Source organism: Oryzias melastigma, linkage group LG14 (genome assembly GCF_002922805.2).
Source record: "Oryzias melastigma strain HK-1 linkage group LG14, ASM292280v2, whole genome shotgun sequence".
Taxonomy (NCBI): Eukaryota; Metazoa; Chordata; class Actinopteri; order Beloniformes; family Adrianichthyidae; genus Oryzias; species Oryzias melastigma.
The window spans coordinates 17425269-17447081 of NC_050525.1; the positions used below are offsets into that span (position 1 = coordinate 17425269).

At 39.3% G+C, this 21813-nt stretch overlaps 1 protein-coding gene across 1 annotated transcript in view; it reads left to right on the forward strand.

Annotated features, from left to right (window-relative positions):
- ubl3a (ubiquitin-like 3a) overlaps window positions 1–21813 on the forward strand; it is a 35506-nt gene that overhangs the window by 9931 nt on the left and 3762 nt on the right. Inside the window, exons 2-3 of the mRNA XM_024266335.2 lie at window positions 18925–19033; window positions 21201–21287. Of these exons, the coding sequence (XP_024122103.1) occupies window positions 18925–19033; window positions 21201–21287 (196 nt within the window). The remainder of the gene's footprint in view (window positions 1–18924; window positions 19034–21200; window positions 21288–21813) is intronic.

Below are 21813 nucleotides of genomic sequence, written 5' to 3' on the forward strand. Positions count from 1 at the left end.
AACAAAAAAAAACGCAGAACACCTTTCGGCTTGGAGAATCATGAAGGGATACTGATACTGCTAAACTACAGCTAATAACTGCCTATTTGGACAGGGGATATATGACTTGGTGGATTGAGGAAGTATTCCTCTGTGGATTTTTACACCAAACCTTACATTTGCTTCAAAGACCTTAGTGTATTTCAGCACATTCGTTCTGTTTGTTAATCTTTCTTGTAATCTTCTGTAAAAAATGCCCAATTTGTGGGATCTAAGATTTGATGTTTTTTTTTTTAGATAAGCAGTTTCCAATGACCATATCAGTCAGCCCTTGCCTCTCGTCATTTTTCAAATTTTCTGGAAATCAACCACTCATGACCATCTCAGTGGACTTGTGGTAGAGTGTCCACCCTGAGAGTGGAAGGTCATGAGTTTGAATATAAGGTCAAGTCCTACCTAAGGTTGTATTCAGAGTGGACATATTTGGTTCGCTTAAAGTGAAATTGAGTTCTTTTAATCCAAACAAATTTTCAGTGTGAATGCACCAAAGCAGACCTTTTAATGTGATACACATTTCTCCTCACACAGTTTTCTTGACAATCTATAGGTCATAAACACTTCCAAGCCATTGCGTCCATATCAACTGCCTCGCTGCATGCCTCTGTTGTACCAAAGTAGCTAGGATAAAGTGTGCTTTGGTTTGAAATAGAGTTGTCCAGTTGAAGGCAGTCTGAATACAGACCAACTGCAAGGTTCAGGACTCGATCCAGATTAAATTGGGTGGATTCAGTCCGGACTAAAGGATTTTTCTAGTCTGAATACACCCAAAAATGGGACCCAATGCCTTTTTGACACTCAGTGTTGAGGGGTTGAATCACAAAATGTTCCCGAGCGCGGCTGTGTCCGTAGCTCCCCACTACCCCTAGGGATGGGTCAAATGTGGACAACAAATTTCACACATCCAGGTGTGGTACAACTAATGAGACTTGTTTGCATCATACACTTTAAGGTTTTTACTGACAAATTTGTTACTTTATTTTAAAATTTGCTTCTTTTGAGTGCAACATGTTGCCACAAGATGACCCAAGTCTGGGTCCCCAGCCTGAATAAAATACATGGTTGTTTCAGGAGGAACATCCAGCTTCAAAATCTCTGACAAACCAAATGTGCAAATCAGTGAAAGCTTATTCACTGTGGTGACCCTTGAAGGGATGTTCCGAAAGGTGAATACTTCTTTTGAGTTGAATAAAAATGTAATCTTTTTTTGTGTAGAATTAGGATTAAAGAGTACTGCCATAGAAAAACCAAAGCTTTTTTCTTGTAAATTCATTGTTGGGTAGACGTCTATGAGTGTGTAAGTGTGTGTACTCCTGCCTTTTACACAGCAGTAATAGAGGATGAACACAGGGCCATGTTTGACTTGCTCCATAAAGGACCCTTTCAGCTGCACTGGAAACAATTTCCAGCAAAGAAGACATTTCTATTAAAGCTTTGCTTTGCCTGCACACAATGTGTGTGTGTTTGTTTGTATCAGAGTGTTTAGCCAGCATCATCCTTCTGTCTCTTTCTAATAGATTTTCAAACAGGCTGCCACTTTTAATTCACTGCTTAAATCTTTCCCTGTGTTTGAAAGTCCTTTTCTCGACACGGCCAGACAGACAATTTACAGTGAGAATTAAAGGGTCACGACTTAAACTCTTCAGGTCCCAGTCAGGGCGGACGTGAGCTGCAGTCATGGAAAGGTCAAGCCTCATTGACTGGATGTTCAAACAGAATCCACTGGCCTCTGGCCCTTCCCCAAAGTGACTGAACCAGACTTTTCCACCACCGGCGGTTTGTCATTTGGAAAGTTTTCTTGTGATTTGACAAGCTTTTAGACAAAATCAGTTTGTGGCTCATTACTGGAGTTGAGCTTGTTAAAGTTTCAAAGTTTTTGCTAACATTTACAAAAACATAGGTATGTATTTCTATTAAAAAAAAGAATGAAAGACAAAACCCACAAGAAAATTATAAAACCAGTAGGTTTTTTTGGGGTGATATTTGATAATCAGGCTCTTTGCTCAATTTTAATTCCATTGTACCTTACAGTAAGAGTATTTTAAGTTAGTTTTTTATCCTTTTAAGATGAAACTAAACAATATTTTAGTTGTGATACACAAATTAAAGCTCAATCTCAAACGTTTGACCAGGAAAACTTTGAAGTTCTTCAGTCAGTTATTTGAAATGTTAAACCAAAGACGAGGCAAAATTACATCATGCTTTTTTCTCTTTGTTAAAAGTAATTCTAAAAGCACAATCAAATAAAACATAGTAGAGAACAATTCTTGTTGTAAATGTGTTTTTGTAGTCTTTTTACTTAGGCTCAATTGAGAACTGTGGTCATTTTAAGGCTCTATATAAACAGAATTTCATACAACAATATTTCAATAAGATGTCATAAGTATATTTCACTGATTCCAGTGAAGAACTAAAGAGGTTTGGAAGAGGAAGACTCCCTCTAACAGGAAGAAGCCTCCAGCAGAACCAGACTCCATAAGGGAAACCATCTGCCATGACCGGCCGAGGTCAAAGAGGACGAGAAGACAGACAAACACTGGAACGTCTGTTATAAAAAGGGAGAAAGAGACACTTTCAGGACTGTAACAATACATTTATGGATGAGGAGGAAAAAACCCACTGTAATTATTTGGCTAGATCTTAACCAGTCTACAGCAGTGAAAGCAAAGACGTGGTTCATGGGTCATCCGGGCGAACTTTATATTTACGACAACATTTTTTTAGGGATTTCAGAAAAAAAAGAACCCCAACTGAAAAGATGTAGTAGGATAATACAGTAGCGTCACTGTGTCTCATTATTTCCATAGTTTTTTTATCAAGCAAAGGCTTAGTGGCTTATATTCAGAAGAAAAAAAACATTTTCTAAGAAACACAGCCGGTCTCATCTTTCCAAATAAAGTATTGCCAAAGTCACTAAGTCTTGTCAAACCGGTTGATACCTGTGAGAGAACATTCCAATAATGTTTTTAGTGACTTACCACACTATACATAGTTGTGGTGAAGAGGTAAAGCAGTTGACCTCTGATTGGAAGATCACAGATTTGCCTGCCTATGAGTTAAAGGGACCTTGGTCAAGACACTGAACTAGGGGCGTAGGGAAAAATCGATTCAGTGACATTTCGCGATATTTCGTTTGGCGATAGTTGTATCAATTTCAAATGTTGATATGGTTATATTTATATAAAAAAAGGCAAAGTTATCCAGGTACAGTCCTGGGATATATCACGATTGCATCGTGAGACATGCATCGGGAAATGTATTGTATTGCCTGAATCTTACCAGTACACATCCCTACACTGAACCCCACATTTGTCCTGGTGGTTATAGGTTGGCACCAGTGTTTCACATCAGAGTGTGAACATGTGTGTGTGCATTGGTGAATGGAACTGTGACTGTAAAGCACTTGGGGCTTTCTAAGAAGGTAGTAAAGTACTATAAAAGTATAGGCCATTTATGCCGTTTACTTTAATTTTAAAGGTAGATTCTGAAAGTAAACACGGCATCATTACACTGGGAATGTTGAAGAACTATTCTCTGCTTAATCATGGTTGCACCACAGACTAGCTTGAATTTGAAATCCCTTTTCATCATTTATTGACAACGCCTTACATTTGAAGGGTGAATTATCTGAAAACTGTTTTATAATGTTTCAGAAGTTCAATGGTTCCTACACCTTCCGTTCAATGATACTCATGAGATTGAGTTTATGCAAAAGTAATTACTCCACAAGTGTTTTATTTAACTTCTTTGTTATCAAGGCTGATTCTCTCTGTTGTTGATTCTTTCTCTTCCCTACAAAGACTTTCTATCTACAATACAAACAGTCGTGATTCAGCTTCTGCAGGGAAGGAAAACAGACTCCACGTTTATCTTTAGTGCAGTGTTGCTGGTTTTTGAGCTGCCTCACAGATGCGACAGTACACGTCTGTGGTGACCATATTCATTGACCAGAAAGAGTCGGACTCATGGCTGCTTACTGTAAACCCCAGAACAGCACAGCCAACACACGCACACACGGGTATTCCGGCAGACTAGATAATTCAAATGTCCTTGCATCCTTTTACTTTCTCATTTTTATACAGATTTGATTTTGGAAATTCACAATAAGAAATAGATGATGAGGTCCCATGAGAGTTGAAGGAGGAAGTTAAAACGTGTATGTGCATGTGCGTGTGTGTGTTAGACTGCAGGGAACATGGAAGGAGGGTATATTTGGCCTTCATGCTGTCTTGCACAAATTTGTCATTGAATGTTTTGGTGCTGTGGAGCACTCTGACGATAAATATCTCTAATGACCCCAGCAGGAGTTGTGTATTTTGTGTGTATGTGTGCTCTTACTTGAATTGTGTAGCTGTAATGAAGCAGTGAACCTTGGACTAGAATGATTAAGAGGTTTTCAACTCTTGTTTTTTCTTGTAATGAGGAACTGTTGTTTCTCTAATGGGAAGCAACAGGACTTTGGTTTTACACACGGTAGTAAAAAAAAAAAAAAAAAAAAACTCTTGACCTTTTAGTTTCATTGCCAATTTATAAAAGGAGGCCTCTTTACGCTTTGCATGATTTGGCTGAACGAAATTTAAAGCTGGCTTTGAGTCTAACTTAAGGCTACTTGGTTGTAAACCGTGGGCAGCCGTGGGTGAGTAACACTGGCATTTTTTGGGTGGGTGTAGCTGACTTCCATCCAGCTCACTTTTGGCTGCCCAGTAAGCTGGTCTTGGTACATTTTCAAAACAGTCATGCTTGCAAGAACAACGAGTGTTCAAAAGAACATTGGTATGATTCATTCTGATTTTTATGGTGTGTTTAGTTTAGTAACTCTTCTGTTCTTGACTGTTTTGACTGGAGCAGCCATAGGGTAGAGGTAGATTGGTCGCCCTCCGATCAGTGTCTTTGGGCAGGACATTGAACCACACATTGCTCCTGGTGGTTATAAGTTGGTCATAGGATGTGGGATTGGGATTGTGACTGTACAGCGCTTTCACATCTCCTTGTTTCACAACTTCCGTTGTCACATGCTACAAAACAGGGCTACAAAACAGCCATGAAAGGTTTACCACTGTTGAGGATTCATGCCTTTTATCTCTGATAACTACTAACCTAGGTGTGATCATACATTCTCACAGAGCTTGACCCAACTGCCAGAAATGCTTTTCTGTCAGGATAATGACTTGTTATTGTCAGATTTGATACAAAAGTAGTAAATACGTTAATCTGAGTAGTACATCTGGGTTACTATTGGAAGTCATGTGTGATTTAAAAGTAAGAGCCCTTGTTTCACTCCATTACCATCTGATAAATTACAACATTCATCCCTCTTGGGGTCACAGTGTTGCTGGAGCCTATCCTAGTTACTGTTAGGTGTAGGAAATGACAATAATGAGTGATTTTTAACTTGCCTGCTACGTCTTTGTGAACCTCTCTCTTTTTCGGTCAGCAACTCTCATGCGCGCACGCATCTACACACACTTGGTCACGTGAGTTGTGACTACAGGGCAGAGCTCTTCGCTGAAGGAGAGAAGGAAGTGCAGCATTGTGAATTGAACTGCTGTCTTGCAGCCATTCCTGCTCACAGAGGTCTCTTTTCTGTCTTATGTGTCACATCAGCTTTTTATTAAATCACATCACCGTTTTTATTTTTTTAATTACAATTTTGTCATTTATAATTGGTTCCGACTCATCAGTTAGCTGCACGTTCACTAATGTTCTACAGGGGAAAAGCTCCTGCCTGGATTAGGCACTCTGAAAGGTTAGGAATGGGGCTAATCCAGGGGGGCATTGACGGCACACTTCTGGGATTCATCGAGGAAAGAGGACGAAGGGGTCCATAGAGACAATAAACGGAGGCAAAGAGGGGTGGAGAGACAGGTGAGAGCAGAGGTCACCCCATGATCTGCGTGAAGGGGCTTTACACGACTGCAGGGCTTTTACACAGCTGGAGACAGGAAAACACGGAGGGGGAGGAAGTCACATTGGTGAGACGCCCTGTGACGGAGGAGGAGAGTAAACGGGAGGGGAGGCGAGAGCAGACAGGACTGCTGCAGAGCAAATGGCGGGATGAGGGAGGTGAAGGACAGGAGGCTCTTTCTAAAGTGCCACCATCAGCATTCATCAGCCCTCTTTGTGGTCCCTTCACAATGGCAGCATGCTGACATGTTGCATGTTTGGCCTTTGGGTTTGTGGATTTGCAGCTGGTTTTCCAGTAATGTGCGCGCAGACAGATTAACACAGACTTTTGAGCTTAGCAGAAACAAAATCGACTGTCAGTTCAGACCAACCGTCCTTGTCATACGTAAATGTAGCTGCAGATTCATCTTCAGTTGTCCTCATTGCCTTTGTGAGGTCAAAACTTTGACTTGTTAATAACTTTGGAGATACGTGCACACCGGGCATTTGACGTACGTTCAAGACACAGTTTCTTGAGTGCATGTTTAGTCCATGATGTTCACACCGTACTGGCAGGGATGGGCTTTTTCTTCTTTTTCTACTGTTTACCAGTAGATGTCTGTCACCTATAGTTGGAAGAGCCTTGGTGCGTAATGTCTAAGTGGTCTCGTGAATCGTGACAGCTATTCCAATATATGAAAAACTTTGTGTCATAAAATCCCATCTGGGCAAAAACTGCAATTATTAATTTCTCCATATCAATTTTGGCACTTTCGTGAATTAAACGTGACTACTAAATTCAAGTACCTGATTCTTCAAAGTTTGACACCGCGTCCAAAAACATAAAAAAATTGTCCTAAAAACGTGCATAGACACGAAAGTTTTGAACGCAAAAGCCCAAAATGTGCATTTTCATGGACTTTTTATTGAAAGTTGCTCCTTGAACGGACATAGCTGAGTGTAGCGTGATCGTAGCTTCAGAATAATTTCTGTTTTGTATTAGCCGAATATCTAAAGTGGAGGCTTGAGGGGCTTTTAGTCCGATGTTTGTCCCCTTCTGAAGAGAATTGGCTTCTTCTGTGAAGTATCCATGGTGAAAAAGGATGTTTTTAGCACTAGAGTTTGAGCATTAGGAGAAGATCTCTTCATCTGCAGAAAAAAACAATATTTGTATTATTTTTTATTTCAGTGTACAGTAGATATAGTTTTCCTGCCCTTTCAGAATCTTTAAAGTAGTACGTGTAGTACTATAGTTTTTTTTTAGATGCAGATTTTTGCATTGTGAAGCAACAGTGGTTTCATGGTGAATAAAAATGCAGAAGCTTGTTTTAAAAAAGAAAAAAGCATGGGCTCTACATCTCTATGTTGAGAAACCTTATCGTAGAAATCCTTATGGGCTCCAGATTTGCATTCTTACCTACTTCTTTGTTTTACTGGAAGCTGTACTTTCAATTCCTGGTTCTCACCGAGTATGTTTACACTCTGATCAACAACTACGGCCCTTTTTTTTTTTTTTTTTTTTTTTTAAAGTATTGCTTCCTTGCCGTTTCATTTTTTGTCTTGAAAACTGACTGGGGGAGAGGGGCAGACGGTCTAGACGCTAAGAAGGATGAGAGGGGAATCGATTGAAGCATACAAGAGCAATTTCACGTCTCAGTCCCCAGGCTCAAAAACAGAGCCTCAGCAGTCATTCAGCGGCTGCACACAAAGGTTTGTGTTGGTGCAGATGTAAAGTGCTATTTAGTCGGTGGGAGATTAAAGGAACTTAAAGCATTGTTCACTGTCAGCGTCTCTTTCTTTTCTTGCTGCTTTTTCTTTTTACTCCTTTGAGTTTTCCCTTCTGTGCTCTTTCTTCTCATTTCCTACCTTTGCCCTTCAGGCATGCCTCCAAAAGTGTCAGCGTTTCTTCTGTCCTCCTATAGAATCACTTTTCATCATTGCCCTCATGCTGTCTATACAGTCAGCAGTTTAGTTGTATGTTTTTGTCTTTGATTTTAATTCCCTCTTTAAGCATTTGTATTGCTCGAAAAAAATAAAAACACACAAACGAACAATATGCAACATCCCTCCCGTTGATGCAGTTTGTCTCACGTCTTGTGCCATAAACCAATAGGTATTGGGATGTCTTTAACCTATTGACTGGTCAACCAGCTCTCATATACAGTCAATGGTTTAACCTTGCAAACCACACACTGGGTGTTGTTTTGTTACTTTTGTTGCAACACAAAGAAACAAAAAAAAATCTTTTTTTTTTTTTTTCTTTGCAAATTCTTAAAAAAAGCATGCTTTGCTCTACTTTAAAGATGTATCAAGTTAAACTGAGTGTAACCAAAGCTTTTAAACACCTTTAACGACAGATACGCACTGGATTGTGAAAAGTATGAGAGTGTTAGCAAAGAAAGCTGTTGGTGTATCTTACTGGGGAAGGTGTCCTCATCTTTGGACTTTTTTGTTCTAAAAAAAAAAAAAAAATAGCAACCCTTGTACTCTACTGGCTATGTTTACATTAAAAATTGGGTCATCTGGACCCCACAAGACTGCGCGTTGAACTTTTTATTTCAAGGATTTTTTAATCTTCGCTGGTGTCCGTGGCAGACATAAAATCCAGTCCACCTTTGTCCACCTTTGTCATGGGAGGGATCACACACACCAATATAAGGGTGGGGTCATCTGGTTCCCATAAGAGAGCACAAGGGTTAACCGTAGATAAGTGTGCATTTAAACTGAAGCAGTTTGTTGAGCTACAGTTGAAGTTGGATTTAGCCGTGTCCTTATGGGAGGAAATGGGCTGTTTAGAGGCAAAATGGTCGAACCTGAATGAGGCATGAAGGTGGCCTGCATGAAATGTCAAGATTGTTACCACCCCTACAGCAAAAATATTGGCGCACATAGTTTCTGTGGGCATTTGTGGGGGATAGCGAACACTTGTACAACACTTAGGGGTGAAAATGGTGAGACACAGGTATCATGGACCTTATGAATGACTAAAGTGTGGTATAAGGGCATCAAACGACTTCATCACCCAGATGTCATAACTTACGTTATCCTTACAAATACTTCACAATACATTTACAACACGCACGATAATAGTACCATTTCCATCCCTTAAGATGGCCGCTAGAGCCTTAGCGAAACTGCAAGACACGCCTCCACTCACCTTAAGCTGCTCCTGTCTACAATGGACCCAGACAACCAAAAAACCCACAACACCCATATGAACTCCTGTATGAGTGCATGTGACTAAGGCTTTAATGGAGACTGATTTATTAACCACAGTATGTCAGACATCTCTATGATTAGTGGTGATATCTTTTCTTTGGGGTAATCACTGTTGGGCTTTTACTCGACGACCTGTTACATCACCCGTATCAGCAATTGGCGAGCTATTTAGCTGGTGGTGAACCGGCATCAAATCATCCAGGACAGCTTTATAGCTTTGCTTTTTTTTCCTTTTATATATTCTCCTTTGCAAGAATCATTTATTATTTATTTCAGCATTACTGGACCTTTCTGGTTTTATTTTAGTCTAACACACACACACAAAAAAAGTAGCTTTGGTGGGAATAGTTTGTTGAAAGAGGATAATCTTTGGCACTTTAGATGACATGTGTCTGCATGTCTGAGAAAAAAATCTGTTTGTGCTCCTTTTAAAAATGCTGACAAATGTATAAACCACCACATGTATAATTGAAGGTGAAGCAGGAAGAAGCTCTTCGGGGAAACTCTCTTAGATGACACAGGAAGCTAAGAGATTAAAAGCACCTGTCCACAGAGTTTCAAGAAATAAGAATCCAGTTTTGGATGTGAGTGCAAGTCAAGGAAGGAAAGTACCGGTATTTTAATTTGGGGAAGACATCTGGGACGAGATGTGAGGATGCTTGCATGAAAAAGGCAGAGCTTAGCTCGTCTGAGGAGATTTGGAGGAGCAGCTGATGGATTAAAACGTTATTTGCTTTTGAGAAACCGGGAGGGAATGATGAAGGGAGAGGACAGAGAGCAGAGCTGCCAGGTAGAGAACAAGACAAAGTGCTGGAGACAGCAAGGATGCTTTGAGAAAAAAAAGGAAGAAGGGGAGCAGAGTGGGTTCCGGCTATAATGAGGATGTCCTATCAAAGCACGCGTCTTTTTGAATAATGGTCTGAAGAGACAGGCCTGAAGAAAGATAAGGAGGCTGATGGGGGAGCAGAAAAATGGGACTCATGACAAACTGAAAAGAGCAGTTTAAAGCAGGAGAGAGTCTTTTTTTTTTTTTTTTTTTGTAGTCCTTCAAAGCTAAGAAATGTTGCCTAACCCCTCATGGTCTGCATGCCCAGCACTGTCTGGAAATGGAAAGGTCTCAACTCAAATCTGCAATTATAAGAGCTGTTTTCAAGACAGAAGATCTCTCAAGTGTCAAATTATTTTCTTTGAAGACAATTAAACAAAAAGAGGAAGGAAAAGAAAATCATGTCGTCATTGAAACTGCATTGCATTCATGAGCTGCCCACGCTCCAGGAAGCAAAGCAAAGTTCACCTGAACCACCTCTGATCAAAGTCTGTGTTGCTGGCTCCCACCGCCTGCATTAAAGCATTTCCTTAATGATTAGTGACTCCTACCAGATCTACCAGGAAGACGGCCTGTGTTTACGGTAACTTCTGCTTGTTGATAAAATGACCACATTAAAAAGATTTCGGGTTTTCAGAGCTGTTATAAACGAGTTAGATCTTTAGTTTTGCAGTTTGATGTTTCCTTGTCTCACAGAAGGAAATTAGAAACTTTTTCCCTCTCTTTTTTTTCACTTTTCTTTCAGATATGGAGCTCCCTATGGGTCAAAATTGATTTGAGAAAAAAATGTATCTAAAAAGCAAAAGCTATAGATTTATTATGATTACTTTTATTAACTATTTATTGTGATTTAAAAAAAAAATTTTACAACACTTAATGAAACTACAAAGAGAGTCATATTACATAAAAGTTGTATTATATAAGAAAATTAAAAACATTAAGAAGTCAGCCATTTCTGAAACAGAAAGAGGTGTGTAGACGTTGGAAAATGTACTTTTGCAAAAAGCCTTCTAGAATTTAGTAACAATAAGCAGATTTGTGAAGCAAAAATTAAGTATGTTTCCTAATACTAAGAACATTTACTGGTACAGACACTTAACAACTTCAAAGTCCTTTAAATTGCAAATTAATCCATCTCCATCCATCTTCTTCCACTCATCCGGGACCGGCAATTTATGCAGAGTTGCCCTGACTTCCCTCTCCCTGGCCACTTCCTCCAGCTCCTCTTGGGGGACCCTGAGACGTTCCCAGGCCAGCCGAGAGAGTCTCTCCAGTGTGTCCTGGGTCTTTGCCGGGCTTGTTGGTGCCAACAGGACAGCATCATCTGCAAAGAGCAGAGATGAAATCACATGGTCCCCAAACTAGATCCCCTCTGGTCCCTGGCTGCGCCTAGAAATTCTGTCCATGAAGACTATGAACACATTAAAGGGCTGCCCTGCCGGAGTCCAACATGCACCCAACTGGTCTGACTTACTGCCGGCTATGCAGACCAAGCTTCTGCTTGGTCATACAGAGACTGGACAGCCCTCAGTAAGGCTCCTCGGACCCCATTCTTCCAGGTTACCCTTCACTGGACACCACGGGGGATGTGGTCAAACGTTGTCTCCAAATCCACAAAATACATTGTGGAACAGTGAACTCCCATGAACCCTCCAGCACCCCAAAGAGGGTGTAGAGCTGGTCCACCATTCCACAACCAGGACGGAAACCGAAAACTTGCAAATTCCGCTGTGTTTGTTGAATTATGATCTTTATGAAGGGCCATACTTGCAAAATATGCCATTGTGTTACCTTTGTATAGTTAACTATTAACATCTTTTTCTGCTGAAAATGTTAAAGAAAGAACTGTCAGAAAAACAAGACAGAGTGGCACAGATGACTAACTAGTGGTTAGCACAGGTGCTGGCATGGCAACCAGCAGAGCATGACTGTAGACATATCCAGCTGGGTTGGAATAGACCTTGGTCAATCTTGCTGCATGGCAGGAGTTTTCTTGTTGCTTGAATGTGTGAGGCCAAAAAGAACAGCTTGTTCCAGGATAAAGAGTCTGTCAAGCAGGAGCTGCGTCACTGTCTGGCACCTGAAGGAAAGATTCTCACTCTTCCAGTTTGTTTTCACCTAGAGCACGGACTCCAGGTGTAAACATCTGACTTTTATGAGCCTTCACCTCTTATCACCTTTCTATATGGTTAATGCCTGACTGAAATCATTGTTTTGTAACTTTGTTTTTCTTTCATATTTTCCCTTGATGGGGAATATAGGCCGGAACAAACTACAACAAACTGGCCATTATAGATACGTAACACCTAAATAGTGTAGGTTAATAATAACCAGAAGTTCTTCTGGGTCAAGGTCCCTTTGCTGCACTTTTGCTGCAGTGGAAATTTTTGTTGGAACTCTCAGAAGTCTGAAGTGGAAGAGCTGTGCAGTATTTTATTTTATTTTTTTTAAGGGAAAGTTTTAGGAACAGTTTGAGTCATTTTTTTTCAAAGTTGTATTTAATTTTCTGAGTCTTTCTCCATGCTTTTTATTTTACAACTCTAAGATGTGGTGTACTTTAATTCCAGCTGGGAACATGCTGCAATTATTAATAAATTATTGAATCCTTCTTTTATGATCACTTTTCAAATGGTTGGTACGTCAGTGTTTTGAAAATACATACCTTCCTATCAAATCTGAATAGTTAAAGTTCAACTGGTTTATCTTTTGACGCACATTCAATGACCACACGTTTTGTATGTAGGGCCATCAAACTTTAAACATTGTGTAACGACGCGTGAACATGAGAAGCCCAAAATGTGCATATACAAGAGGTTACTAGGGCTGGGTATCACCAATTTTTTCCAGAATTGATTCAATTCACCAAAACCTGGATCAATTCCATTCCGATTTTTTTTTTTTTTGCATTTCTTTCAATCCTCTCAATTTGACTAAATTCAATTTTGAGTTTACATGGTTTACACAATTAGATAGATTTGTTTCAAAACACATTAATAATTAATCTATATGTTTTGAAAATGTTCATATTAATCTGATACAGTTTACATACTGTAAAATTTATTAATGAAATTATAATCAGATTGTTAATACCAAGCAGTGTTACTTGGATTCTCCAACCGAGAAGCTCCAACAATTGTTCTGCCTCTCCTGGAGGGCATTTCAGTTTGGCCACTAGGTGGAGATCGCGCTATAGCATGACACCTTATTCCAGCAGAAGAAGAAAGTATGAGCAAAAAAACTGTGGTTTAGATGATTACGTTAAAAATATTTAGTTAAAAGAGTTTAGAAAATTCAAACATTTGCATTAGCCATCCGATTAGAAATCCCATTATACGTTAGCATCAAGCTAGTGGATTTTATCATTATGTATGGATCAATTATTGATCTATTAATGGTAGATCGATTAATTGATTTTATCAACCCAACCCTAGACTTTACATAGAATTTTTCCTGGAAGTGTTTGCTTGAACACAAGTTTACAAGCCTGGTGTGAATGTAGCATTAGAATGGAGGCATTTCCAGATCACTGTAGTCTTATTTTGAAATCAATTGAGATAAAACAATTGTCTAGTGAATAAATCCTCATTCCTGATGAAGTAAATCTAATAGCAGAAAAAAATAAACACTCAAAAAAGTGAGACGTTCGTGCTCTCAGAGACTCTGACACTACAAGTCCTTGCCTCAGGCTTTGTTTGTCAGCCGCTGTTGTCCAACTGCATTACGTTCGCTTGTCCACTTAGGAAAGGAAAACATAGAGACACGTCAGATGTGGAGAAGAGTCGGACATCCGAGACATGCGGACAGCTGACTGGAGAAAGCTACGTGTTTGCTGATGGAGTCGACGCAGAAAAATCCCACATTAATGTATTTCTAATTAAAGAAAGAAAACAATGAGCACTTAGTAGAGTTTAATACGCCAGTAGGGAACACCAACTACTTGGGTTCATCATTCATTTGCTCAACTGCTAAAAAGTCAGCTTTTGATTTAATTGAAATACCAAATAAATGGCTCCCAAGCCGATACGGAAGGTTGCTCACACTTTATACAAACACAGACAATTATTTCTCCCTTTTGAGATGCAGCTTGTCTTTTTTTTGCATTTAAATAGGTTAACAAACAGTTATCTGTTCTGGAAATAAAAGAAGCCAACTTGTTCTTCTGAAAACCCACTAATTCTTGTGGGATTTCCTCTGATTTTGTGTAACTGAATTGTTTGTTTTACAACCCAACATACTTCAGATTTTATGGACAAGCTGCAAGCCTGTGGGCTGCTGGATTTTGCTTCCACGCTTTGAAGAAACTACAGTCGTACTAATTGCCCACCTTCTTCTCCTGAGCTCATTCATACAGTCAGGACTCCGTTCTGAATGGAGCGCCTACCCTCATTGCATAGACCACATATAAACCTGCTCTAATATATCCCCACAGGAAAGCTTCCCACTCTGTAATTTGTTGACTGCTGCTGAGGGTCTAAAGAGCAGCAATGGTCCTTAATGCACTTGCAAAGACTTGCGCGCGTCGACGCGCACACGGAACCACACACTGTTGCCTCGAGAAAGGGCTTGAGAGCTGCACTCAGGATGGAATAATTATAGATAGCATTGAATTTCCTGCTCCCCTCTGTCTGCAAACAGTGTTTAGCCAAGCGGGCTTTTGCCTGCTCCACATGTTTACAGCAGACTGGCAGCAGCAGGGTCACTTTATTGTTCCACGTCTGAGTCTTTGCGGCGGAAGCTTGGAAACCGTCGATCCACGCCAGCTCAAGCAACCTGCTTTTTATTTCAATTTTAGGTTTATACAGCAAAAACTCTGTATAAAATGATGTCTTTCCTAATATCTGTGTCATTAGAGGAAAGTGGATTTTTTGGGGGGGGGAATTTGAGAGAATGAATGCACTTCTCTGATCCGCTCTGAAACTTCATTACCGCCTTCCACCAATGAGATCCGAGGAAGAATTTCCCTCAGGGAGAGGGGGGAGGACATTAAAACGAATATTAGGGAATATTTTTAGAATGGAGTGAGGAAAAGGATGAAAAACTGAAAGAGAACAAGCGTTACTATCATAAAGTAGATTCTAGTATTATAAAGTTTTTGCCTTTTCAAAATAAAACTATAATTTAATCTCTTAATACGCCTGCAGACTAACCTTAAGATATGTGGGTAAGAAGAAAAAAATAGAAGAGTTGGCCTCAGAATTCTCTTGTTATTCTGGCCTTGTACATCTGTCTACTGTACGCTGCACAAACAGAGAGGAGTGCAGTGAGTGACAGAGTGAAGGGAGGCTGACACTGCTGCAGGAAGGAGGAAGACAGCAGGAGGCTGCGCTACGACGAGGGCGTTGATGGGGAGGTGGAGGGGGTGATCAAGCTAACCGGTAGGTGTAATTGGGTTAAGCCACCCACGAGTCCCCCGTCTCCATGGTGACACCATGGTAACAACCAGGTGTTTTTATTATCAAGGCCATCTTCATTTTAAACAACCCCTTCTGGGTGTATTCATGCCAGGTAATGCGTAAATATGCAGACGCTGGCATTCTGGAAACTTCTGCTGACTGTTTGGGTGTGAATTTGTTCTTCATAAACATACATAAAAAAACTCCTCCTTTTAAAGTGTTTTGCTCCTATTTGTTTGTGCACCTTTACTAGGGAGGCATATTCACTAGGGATGTAAGAAATAAATAATTAAGGCAAATATCTCGATACTTTACATAGTGATACTTGCATTAATTTAAAATACTGCAAAAGGGATATTTAAATAATTATTTATAAGTAAACATATAGTTTAGTCTTACTTTTGTTTTCTACTTAAATATTTCCTAAATTACCAAAATAAAAGCACCATGTATTTGCTTGGGCAAAAGCAACTAGTTTATGAGATACAGTTGCAGTGCTTAATGTTCTTATCATTAAATAAAATGTTTTTTTACCATTTTATTTATGTGAAAAACATATTAATACTCAGGTAATAGTTAAGTCATAGTAAAAAAATGGTGAAATATTGTCTGGTTCTGTCTTGGGATATATTGGAATACGTATCGCATTATGACACATTTATCGCAATGCATATCATATTGTCAGACTCTTGCCAATACACACCTCTAATATTCACTTTCCTCATAATTCGGTTCAAACTTTGATTTTTGGGTCATTGTTTTGTGTCGGTTTAATATTATTGCAAAACGACAGAAAATATATATTTTTAATTTCCTAGAAAACTGACAAAAAACAAGTTAGCTTTTACAAAGCCTGGTATAATGTAAAAAGTTAAATTTAGTACAAAGTGTTTGATACTTTCAATATAGACAAACAAACGTAGGGATGTAATGACCACAGTCAATAAATAAATAGTCTATTTTCAAACCTATATCACATCAAAAGCTTACAGAACTATAAGGCGCATTAAACAAGACAAAAGAATTAACAATAAGTCTGTCAGTCAATCAACTTTATTAACTGTTCACAGTAACTTGAGAACCTCTTTGTAGCACAAAACATGTTAGATACGTTAGCTGCGTTAGTGTTTTTAACAATACCCAAAACTCCAACCTTGTAAGCAACACTTAAAAAAACCAGAACGAAACTGCTAAAGCAAACAATGTGACTATGCTAAATACCAACCATGTTGGTGACGTGTAAAAGAAAAAGCTAATACTACTACACGTTAGCTGCACTAGCGTATTCACAAATGTGTTATTTCGAATCTTGTTTTAAACACCTAAAAGATAAAAAATAAAATAAAAACAGACTGATACCGCTAAAACAAGCATTACTATGACACCGCTAAATCCACCCTTTTTTGGCAACATGTAAAAAAAAGAAAACATACAGTCCAACACCGCTACGCGTTAGCTACATTAGCATATTCACAAAATCGGTCATTTTGAGTCGTGTTTGCAACACCTGAAAAAAACATACTCACACCCCAAAACTACTTTATGGTGACTACACTAACTCCCAGCCTTGTTAGTAACAACAACAAAAAAACCAAAAAAACACACATTTCGCCACTGCTACATGTTAGCCGTTTTAGCGTATTCACAATACCTCCAACTCCTAATCCTGTTTGAAACACCTTCAAAAACAGACTGACACAGCTAAAACAAACATCACAATTACTACACAAACTTTTATACTTTTTAGCAACATGTAAAAAAAAAATAGTTTGGCTCTGCTACATGTTAGCCGCATTAGCGTACTTACAATAAAACCACCTCTGAAAATCACTTCTACACAAGTGAGGAATCCCAGAATAAGTCCATATATAAAGTTCTCAGAATTTTAATTTTTTGAAAAAAATGTAAACTTTTAAATCACCTTATAGTGCGATAAATACTGTATTCACTTTCGCCATGATTCGTTTCAATGGTGGTTTGGTTTTAAACCAAGAATTGTTTCATCCCTTGTCTTTACCTGTCCACCGGTCTGCAGGTTTTGCAGGGAAATAAAGCACAGTGTTCAGTTCCAGGTGGGCTGTGTTCAATGCAAAGCTTTATTCATACATTTGGTGCAAAAATAGCTACAATAAAAAGGTGGCGACAGATGGTCGACTTTAAGGACGTGGTTGGCGCTTTCATTAAAACAACAGCTGTTGAAGCTTCTGATCATATAAGCATTTATGTGGGAATTTCCAAAATTGTTCAAGATAACATCTGTAAATTTGCTTTTTGCAAATATGTTTATTGTTTTTTTTATACAAAAAAACTTCAAGTATTAAAGTTTACAGAAAAACTTCCAATATTTAGGTAGACTTTACTGTGAAATGAAGTGAAGCCTTGACTTGTGTCCAAAGTTGGCTTTGCAGAGTGACCTGTTACCTCAACTTGGCAGACTTTCCCATGTTTATATTTACTGTTTGTGTCTCTGCTGAGACCAAGACTAGTATTTTTAGACTTTTAATGCGTGTATACCTTAAGCGTGCCTGCGTGTGTGTATTACTCGTACGTGCTTAAACCTATAAGCTGATTTGGCAACGTGTTTACAGAGATCTCCGTTTCAATCCGTTGGTGTTAGCCCTGTTACATCACTCCAGCCGGCTCTGTGCACGAGTGTTTGCATATGATTTCTGCTCGCGCACGTGTGCGTGCTGCATCGCATTGCAGAGTGGCTTCTGGTGGGGCAAGAGAGCGTGGAGTCGAGGGCTGACAGACGTTCGGCGCATGGAAACGCGCTCGCAACAATGACACACGTGGTCGGGCCATGCGCACTCCGCAGGCCAGACACACTAACGCAGTGAGTGAACACACTCTTCCCACTGCTGCGCTGGCTCTTTGAAGGCATATTGTGCCACTGTTATACACAAATCACACGCCTCTTTCATGTGTCTGAAGCGTGAAACACCATGAAGGTCACAGTCTGAAGACCGGGGGTCTGCTGAAATGGATTCGCCTGGTAATAGTAAAAACTACTGTTATACATCTTATGCACCACAAAAAAAAAAAAAAGGTTTATCTCTCAGATACGAGTTACCATGGCAACGGCTCCATCAGCATCTCCTTTGCTTTTTCCCTGACAGCTTGTTCTCCACTCTCAGCTGTAAATCCAACCTAGCATCTTTATAAATCTAATCATTTGTAGCATTTTACTATAAACTGGCATTTTAAGGATGTTAGTTTGGGACCCAACATGTTGTGCTGATTCTGATGGGAAACTGACATTTCCAAGAAAATATTTTATCTGATCCCCAAACTTGTTATTTATGCGAGACAATTGAAACAATGAATAAAAACTACTGTTGAAATAATAATAATAAAAAAAAGTTTTGTTTTGTAAGAATCTAAGACAGCATTTATCATCATCATATCTGCACTTGGGCAGTTAGCTTGTTTCAGTCGTTCTGCACTCTTGTCATTCTGCTTCAAACCGTGTCATGAATGTTTTTGCTGTGTGCCAAGTTTTTTTTTCTTTCATGTTTTAAAACAAGCAGATAAAGATAAATCATTTTCTTCTTTTGTGTTTTGCAGATAAACTTGCGGCTTATTTTAGTCAGCGGAAAGACAAAAGAGTTCCTCTTCTCTCCTAACGACTCGGCAGCGGACATCGCCAAACATGTTTATGACAACTGGCCAATGGGTGAGCATCCTGAGAACGCTTAGCCACTAAAACATGTGTCTGTTGTTAGGTGGGTTTGGAAAAACATCAATTAATCATTAGCATGATTACTTCAAAACTGATATGGATTCATGAAAACAAATACATCAACTTTCTTTTGAGTAATTCTTGGGATTTTATTTTTTATTTTTGTAGTTAAAATGAGCTTTCAGGTCATTTTTAAACACATGATCTTGCAATGAAAAGCTCCTTTGTTCATTTTATATCACTAGTCAAGAGAAACCGATTTTTATTATAAAAAAATTGGTTTTAAATGGAAACTTTGAAAATGATATAAAAATAAATACAAATGTGAATTTTTAAATCAAAATTAATCAGTATTTGGTAATAAAAGCCACCCCTAATGAGTACAAGTGAGTTCTAATTAACCCCTTGATGCCTGATTTTATTTTCAGCTATTAAAGGGCGTATGCCCTGTTTTTCAGAGTCAACTATATCCATATGTGATCATTTATTTCCTTTAGCACAATAAAGAACAAAATATTTATAAAATTTCATTTATTTCCAGGAGTTCTTTTCCTACTCTGAAGTAGACACTGCCTCTCGCTGCTTGTAGGTGCCGCCCATTTCATGACATCATCCTAGAGCATTGCGTCTGTGTTTCAACAACGAAAACAAAAGACCTACGAAGTTTTGCAAAGATGGACGTATATCTGCTTTTAGTAGCCCCGGCCATCGCTACAACCATGTAGCGATGGCCGGGGCTGAGCTAGCTGAGCGACAAAGCTAGTGGCTGAGCAGCGAAACTTGTGGCGAAGATAGTATCTGATCACCGCCAGCTAAGCAGCAGTGCTAGCGATGAAACTAGCAACAAAGCTAGTGGCGATTTAGTAGCTGAGCACCGCGAGCTAAGCAACAAAGCTAGCGTAGAAGTTAGTGGCTAAGCACCACTAGCTGAGCGGTGAAGATATCGTCTGATCACCGCTAGCTGAGTGGTGAAATTGGGAGTTTGTGTCAGCCTGGGGGCGGTGCTAGTAGCTCAGACTCTTCCTGAAAGGGGCTGTTCTCACTTTGTGACATAAACTCGTGAGAACCCGACCATTTTTGTGGATTGGGAGGGGCTGATGCTCAGAAGGCAGGTTTTTTAGAGAAATACTCAGAAATGTGTAAAGGGATCAAAATACCGCTTTGGGGTTGTTTATAGTGAAGAATGAACATTATAATACAGTTAGAAGAAGGACATATTATACGTTTTTGAAGTCTTTATAAAGCCACAGATGTGCAGTATGTACTGAATGTGTATCGTTTTTACACCCAAATAGGTGTAATCATCTGATAGATTGTTTAACTTCATGTATTTTATACTTAGCAGCTTTTCTAACCCAACAAAAGGTTTAGTTGCTTTTAGTTGAGAATCTCCCTTTTTATCTTGCAAACATGATATGCATTACTGCGTCTGTTTTTATTTGTGTTTGGGTCTTTGTTGTTGCGTATCTGAGGTGAACTCCTTTCAGCCTCATTATCACAACACGCAGGAATGTGAAATCTGTAATCCACCCACTCCCCTGACTGCTACTACAGCAGAGGTTCATCTATTCTTTCTAACTGAACCAACACTTCTTATTTTACAGTTTTATAGAAACCTAAAATATGAGGAAAAGGAATGAGATTCTCCTCAACAACAGGAACATTTTCTTTCTTTTTCTTTTTTCTTTTTTTTATGTTTAGCCTAGTGAGTTTTTTTTTTTTTTCCTCCCAGACAACAGATCTGAACCCAGTGAGACCCGGAGCAGAAGCAACACCCTCGACTGAGCTGGAAACAAACATCTGGTGGCCAGACTACCATGCACCTCCCTCCACTGTTTTCTCTTCATTTTTGTCTTCAGCTCTTCCCGAGCCACACCTCGCGATCCTCCAGTACCTTTGACTGAAACCTAAATACACATTTAGGAAATAAAAAAAAAGTTTTTAAACCTTACAGTGTGAAATTTGTAATATTTCTGTCATATTTTCTGCATACAGGGCAAGCTTTGTTTCTCAAAAAGCACTTGGAAAACAACATTTACATAAACAAAAGCATTAGAATAAACAAATTTGAGATGTAATACCTGAGATTGTAATGTATGCAGGTTTAAAATAAAACTTTGAATTTTCTTTTCATTCGTCCCTGTGACACATCTCTTTTCAGACTGGGAGATGGAGCAGGTCAGCAGTCCCAACATCCTGAGGCTGATCTACCAGGGACGTTTTCTACACGGCAATGTAACACTAGGAGGTGAGAAAATACAGCGAAAAAAGGGCCTGCGTGCTCACGGACGCACGCACACATCGCAGCAGCGTGGCGCTGGAAACTTCTTTGCTGTCCTCATCTTTTTTCCTGAGCCGCAGAACAGAGGTACCTCAGTACTCCGGACAAGCCTGCTTTGACACGGGCAGGGAGGAGAGAGGAAATTCAGGAAAAGAGGAGAAAAAGAGGCTGGTCAGGAAAATTGAGGGAAAGACTGGTGTTGGAGTTTTGACCAGACAAAAAAGAACGAAAGGGTGCACAGCTGACAAGAAAAAGTCTTGTTGCGTTTTATTATTATTTGTTTTTGTGTGCAGAATAGCACATTTTACAGTCAAATCACAGTAAAATACTGCAATTGGTGGTTATTACATTTATATATTTTTTAATTAAATACTGACGTTTTTAATCTACAGTGGAAAAAAAACACTATTTTAAATGTATTTTCTGACAAATAAAAGCCCTAATTGCCCCAATAGGTGTCTTTTTCTTTAAGCTGAGTTTCCTCTGATCTGCG